This window comes from Meriones unguiculatus, chromosome 7 (assembly GCF_030254825.1).
Source record: "Meriones unguiculatus strain TT.TT164.6M chromosome 7, Bangor_MerUng_6.1, whole genome shotgun sequence".
Taxonomy (NCBI): domain Eukaryota; kingdom Metazoa; phylum Chordata; class Mammalia; order Rodentia; family Muridae; genus Meriones; species Meriones unguiculatus.
The window spans coordinates 43,402,321-43,420,289 of record NC_083355.1 but is presented as its reverse complement, the minus strand read 5'-3'; the positions used below and the strand labels follow the sequence as shown (position 1 = coordinate 43,420,289).

General features: G+C 40.4%; 1 protein-coding gene across 1 annotated transcript in view; it reads right to left on the bottom strand.

The window, feature by feature from the left end:
• Positions 1-1,577: 1,577 nt before the first annotated feature.
• The window catches only part of Cpd (carboxypeptidase D), a 72,778-nt gene continuing 56,386 nt past the window's right edge, over positions 1,578-17,969 (bottom strand). Inside the window, exons 13-21 of the mRNA XM_021654872.2 lie at positions 16,659-16,854; positions 14,698-14,833; positions 13,814-13,945; positions 12,870-12,965; positions 12,719-12,783; positions 9,086-9,217; positions 8,013-8,198; positions 7,376-7,475; positions 1,578-5,499 (exon numbers count right to left, since the gene is read on the bottom strand). Coding sequence (XP_021510547.1) covers positions 5,273-5,499; positions 7,376-7,475; positions 8,013-8,198; positions 9,086-9,217; positions 12,719-12,783; positions 12,870-12,965; positions 13,814-13,945; positions 14,698-14,833; positions 16,659-16,854 — 1,270 coding nt within the window. The 3' untranslated portion in view covers positions 1,578-5,272. The remainder of the gene's footprint in view (positions 5,500-7,375; positions 7,476-8,012; positions 8,199-9,085; positions 9,218-12,718; positions 12,784-12,869; positions 12,966-13,813; positions 13,946-14,697; positions 14,834-16,658; positions 16,855-17,969) is intronic.

Genomic DNA, 17,969 nt, shown 5'->3' with positions numbered 1-17,969 from the left:
CCATGATGCCTTTAATCTAATCATGAACCTCAGACCCTTTTGTCTGCAGTCTTCTTTCAGGATGGACTCAAAACTGCACTACACTCTTAACACCTCTTAATTCCACTCTCTGCACTGAGGCCAACTTGCTCATCTCACCCACATTTGTTTCCATTTGATCCTAGCCAAAAGGACCAAGGAAGTGGCATGCTTGCTTTAAACCTATCACTGGTTAATGAGGGTGGAAAGTATAACATGAAATGTCGTGCTTTATCAGACTCTATTGCTTTTTAAGATTTAGGTCACTCATATCATAGTTATTTAACATTTATAGTAAGTACTAGAGAATCAGAAATAGAGTTGGCATTTTAAATGCAAGTGAGGACAAGACATGCAGACCTGCATGCTGGCATTTATTCATATCTGAGAAGCATGTGAGCAGTGGCCACTGTATTCACATTGCTGGTAACAATTTATAGACATCTGAGACACTGAGGAGAATCAGTAGATCATGTTTATAAAACCAACCAAAAGACTTCTGGATTCAGACATGAGAAAAACGGTAAAACTCAGGTCAGGATTTCAAACAGTTCAACAAGCCTTCACCAAAGAAGTATAAATACAATCTAATCTCACCTAAAGACAAGTGTGAAGGATCCGGAAAATTAAAATTCTGTCAGACTTTAGACAGCCTACTGGGCCACACAGTGAAAGAAAGTTCCAGCAAGTTTTCTATCTAAATGGAAAAGATGACCTCTTTGTTCTTATCACTGACAACATACTTCCACGCCGATCAGGAAACAACAAATGAAGGAAAATGGCACTGGTTACTATGGGTTTTCAGTTTTCAGCCAAAGACCATGCTAACTCCATCTCGCTCAACCCACAATATCATTCTAAGACTGTTCCTTAACAGATATGAATCCAAGACTCTGAGCCTGCTCTGAGATTCCTGCAATTCAAGCTCACGTTGCAAATGACATTAATCAAAGACTAGGCCAGACTGAGACCTGTCAGAACTTCCCCAGGAGGCTTTTGAGAGATGCTAAACACTGCGTAAGCACAGCCTATTGCCATTTCTGCTCCTCTAGTCTGGACTATGAGTTCCCATGTTTCTTCATAGCTCCACTTTCCCAGTCCCTGTTAGAGCAGCAACATTGAAAAGACTTACTAAAGGGGACACAGAATTCATCACCGTGCCTGACATGCCAGGACAGGTCATTCTAACTGAGCTTAACCTGAACAAGGACCCTAACTTTAACAAACAAGTTTAACACGGGTATATTAGCCCTTCAGGCTTTCCTGCTCCTAGAGGAAGCACACAGGATGGCCGTGAAGTGGGCACAGTGTCAAGGCCTGTGTTGCTTCTGTGCAGTGGCTGGACACGCCATTCTGGATGTGCTACACAATTGTGGCTGCTATGTCCACTTTGGGAACAGAACCTTCTGCTAGTCAATTCATAACGATGGGTGGCTCCTCTGGTCTGACTCTGCTACTATGGTCTACTCAAGTTAGACTTAAAACTTTCAAAATTAGAGCAGTAACTTTCTTTGGTCTACTGGTTTTGAATAAAGATTATGAGACAACACACAAAGACAAACATCATAAAATAACTTTTATACAGGATTAGTAGATCTGTTTACATATAAAAAAACAAAGGACCTCATTACAGTTAGATTTCACATAAATTACACAGATTAACTTTTTAAAACTACTATTCAATTTTTTAAAGTCCCTTTTAAAATTTTCATTTTGAAGGCACAGTGCATGAAATAAAACAAAAGACTGAAACACTTAAGATGAATAGGTGATGGGCATGTCATATAGATAGCTATGAATTGTTTTGGATCTGGGGAAGTATTCTGATTTTTAAAAAAGAAAGAGGTTAAAAGAACAGAAAAGAAACAAAAAACCAAAAAAAAACCATGTCATACACCTCCAAAACTCTGCAGCATAGAATGTAGCTAGCACATTCATACCTTGCCATTTATAAACATCGTAATTGTCTATATTTACATAATTTCTATCCAATTGTCTCAAAATGGTAACCTACTTTCAAATTTCAAAATCAACCAGGATAATACTCTGAGAGTCAAGTGGAACCATTAATAAACATTTTGCCAAATATAAAGGAGAAGTGGGAGGGTTTTCTTCAAGAACTAGAAATCTAAATTCAATTGACATTAATCAAAGGCCGTAATCACCCCCCCAGAACTGCTATAATTAAAATAAATCAGAAACCTAAAGTTAGCAACAAGTTGCTAGGCAGAAAGATCATTGAATATTTAACCATTAGTAGAACTTTAGTAATAATAAAGGAAAATTTGGGGGAAAATGCTGGGCGCTACAATAAAATAATCCCACCAGAGACATGACATACTCATAGCCAAGAAGCTTCTGAGAGAGCAGGGACAAAACCTGGCACACGCGTGAGTCTGGCAAGACAATGAGCCTATTGAATGCTGGAAAAAGTGGAAATACATGGAGTAGCGCGTTGTGGCTACTGGTGATCTGGTGCTAGCTCAGAAGCACAGCAAGCTCAGGCATAAACACTACCCTCTTCTTTTCCACTCATGATCAGTTTCAAATTCAATATTCACTAATTCAGCAAATCTCATTCACATGAGATTGCCAAAGATTAACTAGTCAAGCACACTGAGCCAAAAATACAATGTTTCCTTCCTTGAAGCTAAGAGTCCCCAAACCAATCCCTTCAGTGAGAATGGCGAGTGTTCTCCACTGTATCAGATCCCATCACCATCCAGAGTTCCGCTGCTGCACCAAATCTGGTGTAGCTACTCTCGAGACGTCTTCCCAAACTTTATCAGCACAGGCAGATGCTGTGAACATTACCTATCCACCATGTTGCTTCTGCTAAGGAGCAGGGAGGGAAGGCGGCTTATAAACTCATCACCAGGACAAAGGAAAGGCACATCTCAGACTGGGGCAGGTTTCCTAATACTGCGACACTAGGTCCATGACACTAAAGGAATGGAAAGTCTCTGGGAGAAGCACTGAGGAAGTGCATCCCCCATCCCATATGGCTTTAGTGCCTTCTGCTGCCAAAGCAGTCTGAGATTAGATTGGCTCCACGGATAAAAGAAGGCAAGGCTAAGAGCACAGTCTTAGTAGTCATGGATCTACATTCATGTTCATAGGTAACAGAGGAGGGGGAGGCCTGGTTTTCCAGCTCAATGTATTACAAGTTCATTAACAACTTGAAACTTAGAGCAGAATTTGGGTTGAATTTCAGGAAAAAAAATGACTAGGAGAGCTACTGTGTATATTCATCTCTAAAAAAGTTCTATACATACTTAAGAAGGCGTGGCCTGTGACTGCTGAGATGTACTGCAAAAGACGCACTGAATTCCAGAGAACAAGTGGAAAGTGTCCTTTAGTAAAATAAAGACTGTCACATGAACTTGGTTTCTAGTTGTAATGTCCCAAGCAGGGCTCAGCCACAGGCCCCTTGTTGGTTTTCTGAGTTGGCACTTTTAAAAATAAAGCTGAAAAGTGCAATCAATACACATCATTTAGAAAAACACAAAGAGTTATTAGAAGAAGTGGAATCATGTGCCCTTCATTAGCATTAACTTCCATGAACGTTCTGTTCATGTGGCAGAACAAGGATTCAGATAGGCTGATGCCAGTACTGACTCCAGAATGGCTGGACCTGAGCCATCTAACTGACCATACATGTCACCATCTCATTATTCCCTTCCACTACCCGAGATCTCGACTTCATACAGCCACTTTCATGCACTTCACAAAGTGTGGCCAAGTGACCTCGATGAGCGAGGCTTTGGGGGTAACTGATACATTAATGCTATGAATACAGTTTGGAAAGGTAAGAGCTAGTTTTTTGATCCCCTGATTTAGTACAAGTTCAGCAGCAACTTGGCCATTAACACATTCAAAGATATTAAACTATTACGTCATTGATAAGACTCACACTTACAAAAAGCATCATTCCACTGAATAGCATTAATGCAGACACAAGAAAATGCAAATCTTTTAGGTCTCTGCATGGCTGGCAGTGAAGAGGATCCCTTCACCCCAATGCTCTATCACATGGCAGTCTTCAGTTGACTTTTTAAATGGAGAGAGCCATATTTAAAAGCTCTGAACTGAAAATTTTAACATAATTGCTTGATAAAAAAAAAAAAAAAAGAGACCATCAAGGGAATCATCAGGACAAGAACCAAATCACTTGCAGAGGCCTGTATGCAGAGGCCACACCATTCCATAGCAGTACACCATCACAGGTGAAGGCTGGGGCTGGAGCATCAAGTGTAGACACTTTGAATCCAAATGTATTAGAATGCACAAGTAGGTTTCTTCCATTTCTAGACATTTCCATCAGTAGAATTGAGAACCTTTTGGTGCGAGATGGTATGGAAAGCATAGGTGTACAACAGGGAAAAGGCTGAGCTTCAGGAAACATGAGCAGGCATTCCTAGAGTGAGCGCTTCACAGAGAAAGCAGCAGCACCTGTGCGTGTCCCCAAGGAAAGACAGCAACGTCCTTGCTTCTGCACCGTCTCCCTCTCACCTCTACTCACCGGGCATCTGGTGCCTCCGCAGCAAAGCCAGTGAGTTCTCCTTTAGGATGAGGGTATTTAGAACTTTGCTAAACCTTACAAGAGAGGTAGTAAAATCCTGCTTAAAGCACAGCCCACCAGTTCTGATCCAGCTTGGAAACAGGTAGAAAGACAAATACGGAAGCCCATTTATTCCATTTCCTAATGTCATATATGTGTAAGAATTATCCAGCCTCCATTAAACCTGAATAAGAGAAACCCCAGCTATCTGCTAACTGGAGAAGAGAACTCCTCAGTAGATGGAGAAAAATCTTGAGTTTTTAAAGCTTTATGTCAGAGTCTGACTGGTGTCCCTGCCTTAATGTTTCTGGATTCTTTTTGGCCTTTAAAATAAAGAGAACAAAATTGAAGCCACTAGTATATACCCGATGTGCAAAATACAACATCTACTAGCTGGCTTTATACTGTTACTATAAACTCTGAACAGCTTATCTTACATTAAAAAGGAAAACCAAGCGGCTGTCCATCTTCTGCTGCATAAGTAGAAACCAGATCTTTTTAAAGAAAAGGTTAAGAGTACTTTAAGGAAGGGAAGTTCAGAACTGCCCGTGGGATTCAGAATATGAATTTAGCAGGTTAAATTCCCAAAGCTCTTTGAAGGAGGAAGGGATCTCTCTTCTCACTGCAGTGGCTCCCAAGAGGAGCAGTCTTTTTGCCTGGTGCTTATGCAAGGAGATACACAAAACATGCTCTTCAATGTTTGCTAGAATATAATGTTTCCTCCTCTGTGTCCGTTTCATCCTGGAACTCATGGCTTAGGAGAGACTTCTTGGAGCCAGTTGACATCAAACGAATTTCATCTTCATACTCATCATGATGCTGCCGGAGCCGATGGAAGCCATCTTTGTGTCTGTTGGACTTGATGGAGCAGATGCACCAAATAATGCAAGCTGTTAGGACCAGTGCTGACATGGTGGCACCTGTCCGAGAAGACCACATGGTGTTAGCAAGCAACTATCTCTTATAATAATATGTAATAATATGCACTTGTAATAATACGTCATTTCTTTTAATTTCATGCAATTGAGAACAGTTTGCTTATCTGGAGATGGTCTTGTAAGGTAGACTGCTTGCCTGGCAGGCAGGGGACCCAGGACCCAACCTCTAGCATCTCAACAAACCCACCCTGTCATCCTAGAAGCAGCACACTTACTACACACACGCTGGCAGACACCGCTAAACGAAGCAGCCAGACTCAGAGCCCAACACCTTTACACTCTACCATCCGAAGACAATCTTCAGTACTCCACTGTTACTTTCCAAGCTCTTTTTTCTTTCTTTCTCTTTTTCCTGTGCTGGGAATTATTCCTAGGGCAAGCTCTCTATCAGTGGGCTGCTCTCCCAGCAACCCAGATTGTTATTTCTTTCTTCATCTTCCTTTCTTTTAACTTGAAGATGTTTAAGTTACATTTTGTTTATTTATATTGTGTGCATACACACACACGTGGAGGTAAGAGGACAACTGGTAAGCGCTGGGTCTCTCTTTCCACTGTGGGCTTCAGGGATTGAACTCAGGTCATCAGGCTTGCGAAAGATACCCCTAAGTCACCTTGCCAGCATTCCATTCATTCGTTTATTTATTTGTTTATTATTTATTTAGACTGGGTTTCACTGTATCTCAGGCTAGGCTGAGACTCTCAGGTCATCAGCCTTGTATAGCAAGATCTTCGACCTGCTAAGTCATCTTGCCAGCATGTGTTTGTTCATTAGTTCGTTCGTTCATCCATTCATCCATTCATTCATTCATTCATTCATTCATTCATTCATTCATTCATTCAGACTGGGTCTTTCTGCATATCAAGCTAGCCGAAGACTCAAAATATAGACCTGACTGGCCTCTAACTTGCATTTATTCTATTGTCTTAAGCTCATTTTTATTTTAAATTTGTACACAAGGTTACTGAAACAATAGCTTTAGCAACAACAACAACAGAAATAACAGTCGTAAAATAAAAATTGAGTTCATAAGAGCTAATGGCTGGTAAAGCTACACTTAAACCATGGCTGAATCCTGGCTTCCATGCCTTTAACCACCAAGTTCTCTGTAATTTTCCAGGTTCAAATGAGAACACTAAGCACCCCTCAAGAGGCTCTGAGACCTCACCACGTTCCCAAGATGACACTTACACCTGAGACCCCCATGCTTGCAATAGTTCTTGGGTTTTTGCTTTAAATACAAGTTGCGTTTAGAAATGAATGGAAGATCATTGTGTCAGCAGATGCAGTACAGTGGAACACTGCTTTTTCCACATATTTTTCCACTTAACCTTACAGTAATTCAAACAATGGCACAAATTAACTCGGGAGGGGGGGCATTTCCTCTTTCCTGGACCTTGATAAAACAAACATAAGTTCAAGCAACCAGTGTGATCTTGATGTAAAGTGACATGTGCTTGTTCAAAAATAGCCAGTAAGATCCACCTGTGCCAACTATGGCTCTAGGATCTGGGGATCATGATGATCAACTCTCTGTTGCCTGGAGTTCTGTTTTGGTGGGGGACATTAAATGTAGACAGATAGATATGGTATCAGTGATGACTATTATGGTGGAAAATGGCTATTGTGCTAGCTAGAGTAATGAGAGAAGGCCTCTCAGTAGAGGTAAATTTGAGTATGAACCTGAAAAAGTTAGGGGCAAAACAGGAGAACGTACAGAACAATAGCTGGGAAATCAAGTTTAGAGAAGTAGATTCCAGGGAAAGCAACTGGCTGGAGCTATTTGTGGGGCTAGCCACTCTCAAAGCCTAACAGCAGAACTGGTTTTCACTTCAAGTATGAAAGCCTAACAATCTTTACCTGACACAGTTACCACGAGTTCCCTCGGTAAACCAAATATCCGGTTATCTGTATCAAAGACGATTAGCACAGAGCTGGCTGCATCGTGATGCACAAAGACCTAGAAAAGTAAAGTGTAAGGATCATAAAAAAGTCACTTACAGGGCATGGAGACATGGCTGTGCCACGGAGAGCACTGGCTGCTCCTCCAGAGGACCAGGGTTATTTTCCCAGCACCCATGTGGGGCTCACCACTATCTCTAACTCCGGTTTTGGGGGATCTAGGAATCTAAACCCTTTGGCCTCTGCTGGCCCTGCATGTGCATGGTGCAGAGACATATATGCAAGCAAACATCCCTACACATCAAAGATGAAAATTAAAAATTTACAAGCTACTCATGGTAGCTTGCAGCCTCACGTCACTAAATGCTTTGGGCCTCTAAAGCAAACCAGGAAGGTAATGTGTACAAAATGCTATTCAAGTTATTCTCTTGTTGGGGATAGAAAAATACCTTGGGCAACAAAAAGATAATAGATGCTGTAATCAAGAGCTGGGCATACTTTTTACTTCTTTATTCCTTTCACACTTAACAGGAGTTTCAAAATAAGACGTGTCATTAACAATAAGCACTTATATAATCCTTCTTGAATTCCCTACCTGTGAATGTTGTTGCTGGTATCCATCAGCAATCGCGTTGATGTTATGGACTCCAGGAGCTAAAAGCACATGGAAATAACCGCCCTCCTTTGTGTGCACTTTTATTCCTTCATTGAGTACAATGACTGCTTTAGAGATTGGTTTACCAGTCTTGTCTTTAACCAACCCATGGACTCCTTTGTGGACCTGAAAAAATATTAACATAATTTATGTTTTCACAGTGTCAGCAGATTTTAGAGGCAACAGCTTGAGGATTGATCACAATCAATCAAACACACTGCCTGCTCACTCACACACTCACTCACACACACACACACACCCTACAATAAACAATAATAACAAAATCCTTGTAGTTATAAGTAAGGCACATTCTATAATCCTACTCACGTAGGAACCAGATGCAGAACACAGAGTTCAAGGCCACTGTTATCAGATAAACAACAACAAAAAAACAAAAACCCATGTCAAAAAAACCAAAAAGTAAGCGTTTGATGGGTGTATTACAGCTCACTGGTAGAGTGCTTAATGAGCATGTAAAGGGTTCCCAGTACTGTAAAAGCCAAATCAAACCACACATGACCCTGTCCCCACTGACCCTGACCGCATTTGTTAATCAGTCAGTGCTTCAGACCCAAAGAAAAGACTCCGACACAATGAAAGCTTAAAGCACTAGAAGCCAGTCTTCAAATGCCTTGAATGAACTCCTTCCAAGGTACACTGACTGTCACTGCTTGACCTTCAACTTGAAGAACATGAAGCTCCTAATTACAGCAGATTCAAGAAATGTAAATCCATGGCATCTATGGCCTCTGTTTTGGCAACAAAAAGATGAACATGTACACATGTATATTATGGCCCATGTGTGAACAGCATACATACACACACCCTTTCACACACATACATACACACACACACTTAAAAAAACCAAAATCTTCTCTATATACATTAAAAATAATAATATTTTGATAAAAGTTTTCATTAAAATACACTCCCGTGATGAAGCCTAGAATGTATGAGGCTCTGAGTTTGATCCTCAGTATCAGGGAGAAACAAACAACTGAAAACCAGCTCACCTCCACCAACATGCTGAGGAGAGACCTCTTATTCTCCGCCCACAGGGCGGGGAGTTGAGCTGCACTTGGAAAATAGCAGCAGCTAGTGTACACTGTGATTTCTGGGCAATGGCCATAGGTGACACTGTAATCCTGAAAGATAAAGTCCAGAAGCAAATCAGTACATGTGAACACTACAAACATGCAAAACAAACAAACAAAAAAAAGAAATTGGGTGATATAAGCAGCATTGGTGATACATCTTATGACAAACACAAATAAGTCATTGTGTATAATAATGGGTCACCAACAGGGCAGCCCCTCGAGCGCAAGCCTTGAGGACAGTGACTCTGTGTTGTCCCTTGTGAGGTGGCAGTGCCTGTAAGCACAGTGATGTCCACTGTGTATGCTCCAGTGGGTTCACATGGCAATTGCTCCCACAGCGCTGGAGGTGGAAGACAAGCACCTGCTGTGACGATGACAACTGCCACAGCAGAGCACTCAAGCACAGGAGCCACCTGTGCAGAGGAGTCCAAGCTTCACTTGCCATCTTCCCCTCAGCTTGTTCTTTGTCACATGTACCTGAAACTAACGTTCTCATATTGTCATGAAACTTCATCTCTTTCTGTTACAACTTTTCCCTTATTTTTGAGATTATAATGTAGTTATATAATTTCTTCCTTCTCTTTCTCTTCAAACCCTTCCTTACACCCCTCCTTCCTCTCTTTCAAATCCATAGCCCCTTTTTTCATTGATTGTTGTTACCCATATTATATATACATATATGTATATGCATACAGATTTCTAAATATAACCTGCTCAGTCTATAACTATTATGTGTGTTTCCAGGGCCATCTATAACCAATTGGTGTGTTGTCCTTGCGGAATACTATTTCTCCAACTGTAAGCATTTCTGAGTTGCCTGTAGAGTTGAGGCCTGTGGTTTTCCCCATTCACTTTGGCAGGTCTATTGCAGTTGCCCTTGTTCAGCTCATGTTTAGGCAGAAATGTTGGTGATATTTTTATGGTTCAGCTTCTAACATCACAAGGAGACACAATTGCATAGCAAACTCCTTGATCCTCTCTGGTTCTTATAATCTTGCTCTGTCTTCTGAAATGTCCTCTGAGCCTGTGAGTGCTGGATTTATTTATCTAGACTGGGACTGGGCTCTGCAGCTCTGCATTTTGATTGGTTGTGGTTTCTGTAATGGTTTCCCTCTGTTGCAAAGAGAGGTTTCCTTGATAAGGGATGTGGTTATCAGGATAAATACTTAAATGTAGTTAGTTAGGGATTATGCCGGTTCAGTAAAGCGGAGTTGTAGATTTTCTTCCAGGATTGGTGTTTTCACTAGCCCTAAGTAGTTAGCTAGGTTTTTAGTGCTAGGCATGGTTTCCCTCTTGATGAACTGGTCTTATGTCCAATTAGAGAGCTGTTAGTTATTGCCAAGGTATCCGTGCCACTACTACATGCATGTACCTATGTGCACCACATATGTGGAGTGCCCAGAAAGGTCAGCAGGCATCTGACCGCCTAGTTTGAAATTGCAGGCAGCTGTGAGCCAGCATGTTGCCAACATGTGAGTTTGGAGAACTGACCCAGTGTTCTTAACTGATGAACTGGCCGTTCAGGACTCCACAGAGTAAATTCTTTAAAAATAAGGGAATAGAGTCAATTTTTCTGTTACACATTTTTCTGTTATATTTTTCTGTGGTTTTCTGTGACCAGTTAACCACTGTCTAATTGTTAGTGCACAAACAAACCAGCTAAGTGCTGTCAGAAAGAAGAGCTATAGATCCAACACAACCACTAAGTAAATCCAAACAGCCTTTTATATGCAGAAAAAGAAAAGCAATTTCAAGTTCAGCTGCAACTGCAAGGACCCTTAAATACCCTAAACAATCCTTAAGACGAACAAAGTAAGAAGATTTATAAATCCTGGTTTTGAAAATTATTACAAAGCTATAACAAAACAGCGTTAACAGCAAAAGGACAGACTGTAGATCTGTGTGTGAAACAAAGTCTGGATATTAACCTATACTTCTGAGTTCAAATGCTTTTTGAATAGACACCAAGATCATTGAATGAGGAAAGACTCGCAGTTTTGACAAAAAGAGAACTAGATCTCCACCCTCCCATGGACTGAGCTCCTGCCTCTCACCATATACAGAATGAACCTAAACTGTGTCAGGAGCTAAAGCCATAAAACCCTTACAACAAACCCTTTTTTTTTTTTCATGAGAAAGAAAAAAAAATAAGATAAATTGGAAATCAATTTAAAATAAAACTTTGCCTGTGAAAAGGCATGATCAAGAAAGTACAAAAGGGCCAGAGTAAACATGGCTGTCACCAAGACTGACAACCTGAACCACATCCCGGGGCTCACATGGGGGGAGGGCACGAACCCCACACGCTGTCCTCTCCCTTCCACAAGTGACACGTGCTCACTTCCACCCCCAATCAATGTAATTGTTTTTAAAGTTAAAATGGCAGCTGAGGGGATGGTAGTTGAAATTATCTGCAAGTCGTGTACATGATAAGGATTTAATATGTAGAATATACAGAAAACTAATAACCCAATTAATTGTGTATGGGTACTGTTTTGCCTGCATGTATGTCTGTGCATGTGTGCACGTGTGCAGTATCCAATGAGGCCTAAAGAAGGCATTGGGCCCCCTAGAACTGGTGTTACAGATGGCCACCATACGGGTAGCAGGAATCGAAGCTGGGTCCTTTGGAGAAGTGCTCTTAACCACCAACTCATTCCTCCAGGCCCCAGTGAAAAATGTAAAATCAAGCTGGGCACCGTGGTGCACGCGTGTAATCCCAGCACTCAGGGAGGCAGAGGTAGGAGGATCTCTCTGATCTACAAAGTGTGCCCAGGACAGACAAGGCTACACAGAGAAACCCTGTCTCAAACAAACAAACAATATCTAGTAAGCTGGGTGGTGGTAGCACACTTGGGAGGCAGAGGCAGGCGGATTTCTGAGAATTCCAGGCCAGGTTGGTCTATGAAGAGAAACACTATCTTGAAAACAAAACCAAAACAAACAAACAAACGAACGACCCAGACCCAATATCCAGCAAAGCCACTCCCAGTTTCCACCCAAAGTAAAAACTCAGGCTTCAAGGTACTATCTACCCATGCCTGTCAACACATAACTTGATAAATAAAATATGCTATGACAGAATAATATTTTGTTCTAAGAGCATGTGATATGTGCTATAAAATGAATAAACTACAAAAAAGTATGTTAATATAAGAAGTTAGATACAAAAGGACTAGCATGTAAATCCACTTAGGAGATACTTAGGGCAAATTCCTAGAGACTGAAGTCAGGTTACCAGGGGCTGTGGGAAGAGACAACAGGGAGTCACTCACTGTTTGACGGGTACAAACGCAGTCTGAAGTAATAGAAAAAATTGGAAGTAAACTTGGAGGTGGTTGTATAAGACGGTAAGTATAGTTAATGTTACTAAATTATACACTTTAGAATGTTTAAAATGGAAGATTACTGTCAGGTTAATTTAAGAGCTAAGCATGTCAAGGAAGTCACAGGTAAATGTCAATCACATTCCTGTCTTGAAAGTTCCTGCTTTTTCATTCAATGACCACCATTCCTAAGCCCATTCTAACCGTGTTCTCTAGATCATACCTTCATGCTGCCCAGGTGACTGTGCCATTCTGCTCCACGCATCACTCCTCCTGGAATGTTCTCATCTATAAAAACCATTGGGAGATGTAGGATCAACAAGACCAAAAGCAACCAACCAAAATGGGTAACACAGGGTAGGGGAAGGGCCTACCTGACTTATTTGGGCAACTGGGCTGGCCCATGTGCATCGATGGATGGTTGTTTGCATAAAGAGATGCCAGATGCTTTAAAGTTTCTTTGTTTTCCACTACCAAGAAGAAAAATTTGAAAGTCAGTGGAGAAATTGAAAAGACTTTTGTTCAAGTTCAGTATCGTGGACTGGAGTCCTCTTCCACTCCTAGTAAGTTTACTGAGGAGTTACCATAAACAACAGCGTGGTTTTGTTTAGTCCAAGACAATCATACTTAGGAGCAAACACCCTTACATTAAAAAAAATTCTAATGGTGAATTTACACAACAGGCTAGTATATATACAATCTTTTGGTTTTATTGTACCTCAGTTATGGACAACTGGGACCTAATATCAATATCCCTTGTAAGCTGCACTGAAAACAACGCAAACTGTCTGCACCTGCTAGGACCTGCGGTAGATTCAACAAGCAACTGTTTACCTTACCACAAGGCACAACCTACTTCTAGTACAGTGCCAAGTGTGGGAGGCAGTGGGGAGACTGTTCCTATGAGCACTGGCACTGTGCTTTACTCAGTTTTGTGTTTATAGTACACAAATCTCAAAATCTATAAACACTAATTTCTCTCTCTCTCTCTCTCTTTATTTTTTTTTTGGTTTTTCAAGACAGGGTTTCTTGAACTCACAGAGGTCTGCCTGCCTCTGCCTCCAAGTGCTGGGATTCTAATACTGAGTTCTCAAAGCCTGAGCGCAGACAGTACTGAACAGAGGTGACCAGATACTGTGATTAAATACAGCTTGGTCTTCATCGGGTCTTCCCTTTCCCACCTGCCTGAATTCTTCAAGTATAGTAGGGACATTTTCTAAGGTTCATTATTTGAGCATAGAGCAAATCAAATGCTCAGTGACTTGGAATGTCCTATCAGGCTTAACTACTACACGTTGAGAACTGGTACTCAGCATACCTGTCTGAACTGGCTTGTCATATGGATATGTGACCAGCACGGAACCACCATCTAAAGCAATGGAAAGGCTAAAGTCCTGTTTTTGAATCAAGTTTTCAATGATGGCTTTGGTCTCAGGTTGGGAGGCATTACCTAAAAAACACAAAAGTTAAATATAAAATATCAAGTTTTAAATATTAGTGAAAGTATAAAGAAATACTCTGTTTGAATTCTGTCACAAAACTGGCTTATAAAACTTTGTGGGTGGCCAGGTTGTAAGTGGTACATGCCTTTAGAACTAGCACTCTGGAGGCAGAAGCGGGTGGATCTCTTGAGTTCAAGACTGGCCTGGTCTACAGAGTGAGTTCCAGGACAGCCAGCTACAGAGAGAAAAACCCTGTCTAGAAAAACAAAAACAAACAAACAAACAAACAAACAAAAAACCCAACCCCAATCCAAACTGAATTAACTGTGTCTCTACATGAGATGTTCTGAGAGGGAGGTTACTCCAAGCTGTAGACAGTTAGAGATAACGTGTGCACATCAGTACAATCACAGTACATGCAGATATGCTGTGTATGTATACATATTCAGAAGAGCAGAGAAAAAGAGGACCTTTGCTACCTCTACATACGCTGGAACAGCCCAACAGTCCTAAATTTTTGTTTTTTGTTTTTGTTTTTTAAACAAAAACAAAACACAACACAAAAAATTCAATTACTTTTTGCAAAGTAAAAGAAAAAAATGTTCAAAATATTTTCTGGATGTCTGTATTGATTTGTTCTTCACACTCACAGCCTAGACAAGTAGTACCTCATTACTCATCCATAAAGTGGAGCTGAACAATTGCCAGGCACAGAAAAGGTTCATTCCAAAGCACTAAGTGGCCTAAAGTTTAGTCCTACTTGTGAAGTCTGTGTCCAGGTCTTTGCCACGGGCATTGGTCTGCCCAGTCTTTGAGGTACAGTCTTTCTCTTGTGCTCGCTCTCGCCCATCTGGATTCAGAGAAGGAACAATCACAATTCTAGTCCTGTCAACCAACTAAAATAAAAAAGAAATGAAGAGTTCATTAGCTCTATGTGGAACTGACAGGTGCTTCCCCCAAACACAAAGTCTTTACTGTCCATTTTAAATAGTTATTTTAAAAAGCAGAACACTAAAAGAAACTAAAATGTAAGATAAAATTCTCATTTGCTTTGAATAAATTTTAAAAGAAATGAGACAATACTGTATAATTAATGTTCCTCATTACCTGTTGGTAACAAAGAATAGGGGTCATACAGAAGCAGTCCCAACACACAAAATCCAGGTTGCTGGCTGCTTTTCTGTGTAAATTTTTATTGGGCCATAACCACGCCCACTTGTTTGTGTTTAATTACTTTTGTGCATTAGAACGATGAGGCTGAGTAGCTGCAGAATGTCTGCTGCTGCAAAGCCCTTTTAGAAAACTTGTGCATTAGTAGAAATGGTGAGGCTATTTTCTGGATTACAAGTGGGAAGATAAAATCTGAAAATGGCAATGCCTTTTCAGACAAGTTGAAAACAGCATGTCCCAAAAACCAAGGTAGGTAATCTGCCTTGCTATAATTTCTCCTCTCCATGCTCCATAGGCATTATCGCCTACACATATGACATGAAATACTTTCCTAGTGCTTGACCCTACCTGTTTCTAATAGTGTGATACTTAATCTTCACTGTCATTTTGACTGGACTTAGACCCACCTTAGAAATGCACCTGTGGACATGCCTGTGGCACAAAGAAAGATGCTATCTCATTTTAAGAAAAAAGAAACAAGTGTCGGGGAGACACTTTTGCAACCTGTAAGTTGTCAATGGACTTGGCTTTGGTGGAGATGATAATTTTTGATCAAGTCTGGTCTCACCTAGGCACATCAACCTCTCTGATTCGGATCAACACCAGTTCTTTCCTGGTTCTTTCGGGGAAAGGTGGCTTACTACAGCATCATGGCATGCACTTTAGCACAAGATACACTTGGTATTTGTTTGTTTTTGGTTATAAGAAAAATAGACTTTATATGTTGGTTTAGACTTGTTTGACTAGTTACTGGCTTTCAGATGTTTAGTAAACTAACAAATACTTCTATTCAGTTTCCATGTGTGTGACAGAGATCCTTGAAAGGATGCAGGCTGAATAGCAGTGAATGTACAGTGTATATAAAGTACGGGGTAACAGTGCTTGACACAGTCAGTTTATAGTCAACAGACATTAGTTCTTCCCACTTTCCCTAAATTCAATATAGATAGTGCTAAACACTGAATGTTCTTACCCTCCTTTCCCTAGACAACAAACAACAAGACTTCTTAATCATATAGATAGTGCTAAACACTGAATGTTCTTACCCTCCTTTCCCTAGACAACAAACAACAAGACTTCTTAATCATATATGACTAACCCCTAGGACAAACTTCTTTTCTACAGCCACAGACAGCTAAAGAGATAAAGCTGTATCAGTTTGTATATAATTGCTTGCAACCAAGATTCCAATGATTTTATAGGCTACATGTAAAGGTAAAAAGAATATCTTTTTATTTTTTAATATGGTGACTCATTTATAAGTAATTGGGACTAGGTAAGGCTAAAAGGAGCTTCAGCTTACAGGACTGAATGCAAACATTTAGTGTTTTCTTCTTTGTTTCTCAACAGAAACAAGGAAATAAACTAGAAAGATATTATGTAAGTATGTACAAAGTAAGTATGTACAAAGATGGTCCTTTTTCTATATCACAATGTACTAAAAGTGCTTCTGTGTAAAATCCAGTAAGAAATGTAAATCTTTTAAATGATGCCATGATATCAGTGATTCTGGAGCCTTTGTCTGTATGGCAAAAGAAGCTATTCTCTTACTTGGGTAACAACTGGGTTCTTTTTGTAATTCAGGCAAAGAAATTCTGCCAGAGCCAAAAGCAGTTCAGTTCCAACTGGAGCGTTTCCATGGATACCAGCAACAAAACGAATCTTTGGTTCTTCAGGTTCTGATATGTTTGGCTTATTGGAGATTTCGAGGGACCAAATGTGACGGTACTCAGCACTCTGCCCCAAACTTTCAGAAGCCAGAAACAAAAAGTCAGTGAGTAATCAAGGGTTATATTATAACTTACAGACTTTAAAAATAGAAATGGAGACGGAAAAAACAACAACAATAAAGCGCAAAAACCCTTTAAAGTCCTTTAAAGAGTGAGACAGTGTCAGAAAGCCTTAGGAGGAGCAGCTTTCTTTGGGTCTGGCCAGACCCAGCCTGCTCGGCAGCTCTCCACACTCAGTCCTCACGTTCACAACACTGCCTGGCTCTTTCTTCTACACCACGTTCCTTCAATTCTTATTATGGAAATATTTAAATATACTAAACATATGAGTCTCTCTTTTTAAAGTCTAAAGTAATCTATAAGAATAACAGTTTATAATAAAGGCAACAAAAGTTTGACAGCAAAAGGTAAGTCAGTAAAAACAAATTATCAAATTTCCAATTTTGAGCACAAAATTGTCTTTCTTTACTATGACAGAAGATTTAGCAGAGCTAGACAGGAATGATGTGTTAGCATTAGTTGAAAAACATAATAGGATAAGTCATTGCTTTTTCATAATGCCATTCAATGACACTTAGTGTCTGTTGATACACCTCCTAAAAGTCCTGTCCCTACCAATCAATGGCAGATATGCTTTATTTTAAGGAAACACCTAATTTTCAAAAGTACATCTAGAACTAGAAGTGTTAAAAAATTAAATGAGCTAAAGACCAAAGTTAACTAGCAGGATAATGTCCAGCTTGGGCTTCCCTTAAGTGGGGAGACTGAAAATGGAATGCAGTTAGTGCAGCAGACTTCAGAGCCTAAACAAGGCGGAATACTAGAGTCAGTTAGGAAAGGAAGTTAACAGGCTCTGCCAAGTTAAATATTGCTCGGCATCTACAAACACTGTAAATCGGAGTTTAAGAAACTAAAGTTTCTGGCAAAATTAAAAGAATCAATGAAATGAGATGAGTAAAAAACAAAAGGTTAAAGGATGCTCAGTCAGGACGCTCAGTAGGTATGCATAAGACAGCCTGTAAGCTTGTGGCATGAATACCCTCCCTACAGCGGGCAAAGCACTGCTATCAGCTCTTCATGGATGCTTCCGGAATAACTGCAACAAGATGTGAAGAACTAGAGTGATGCAGGG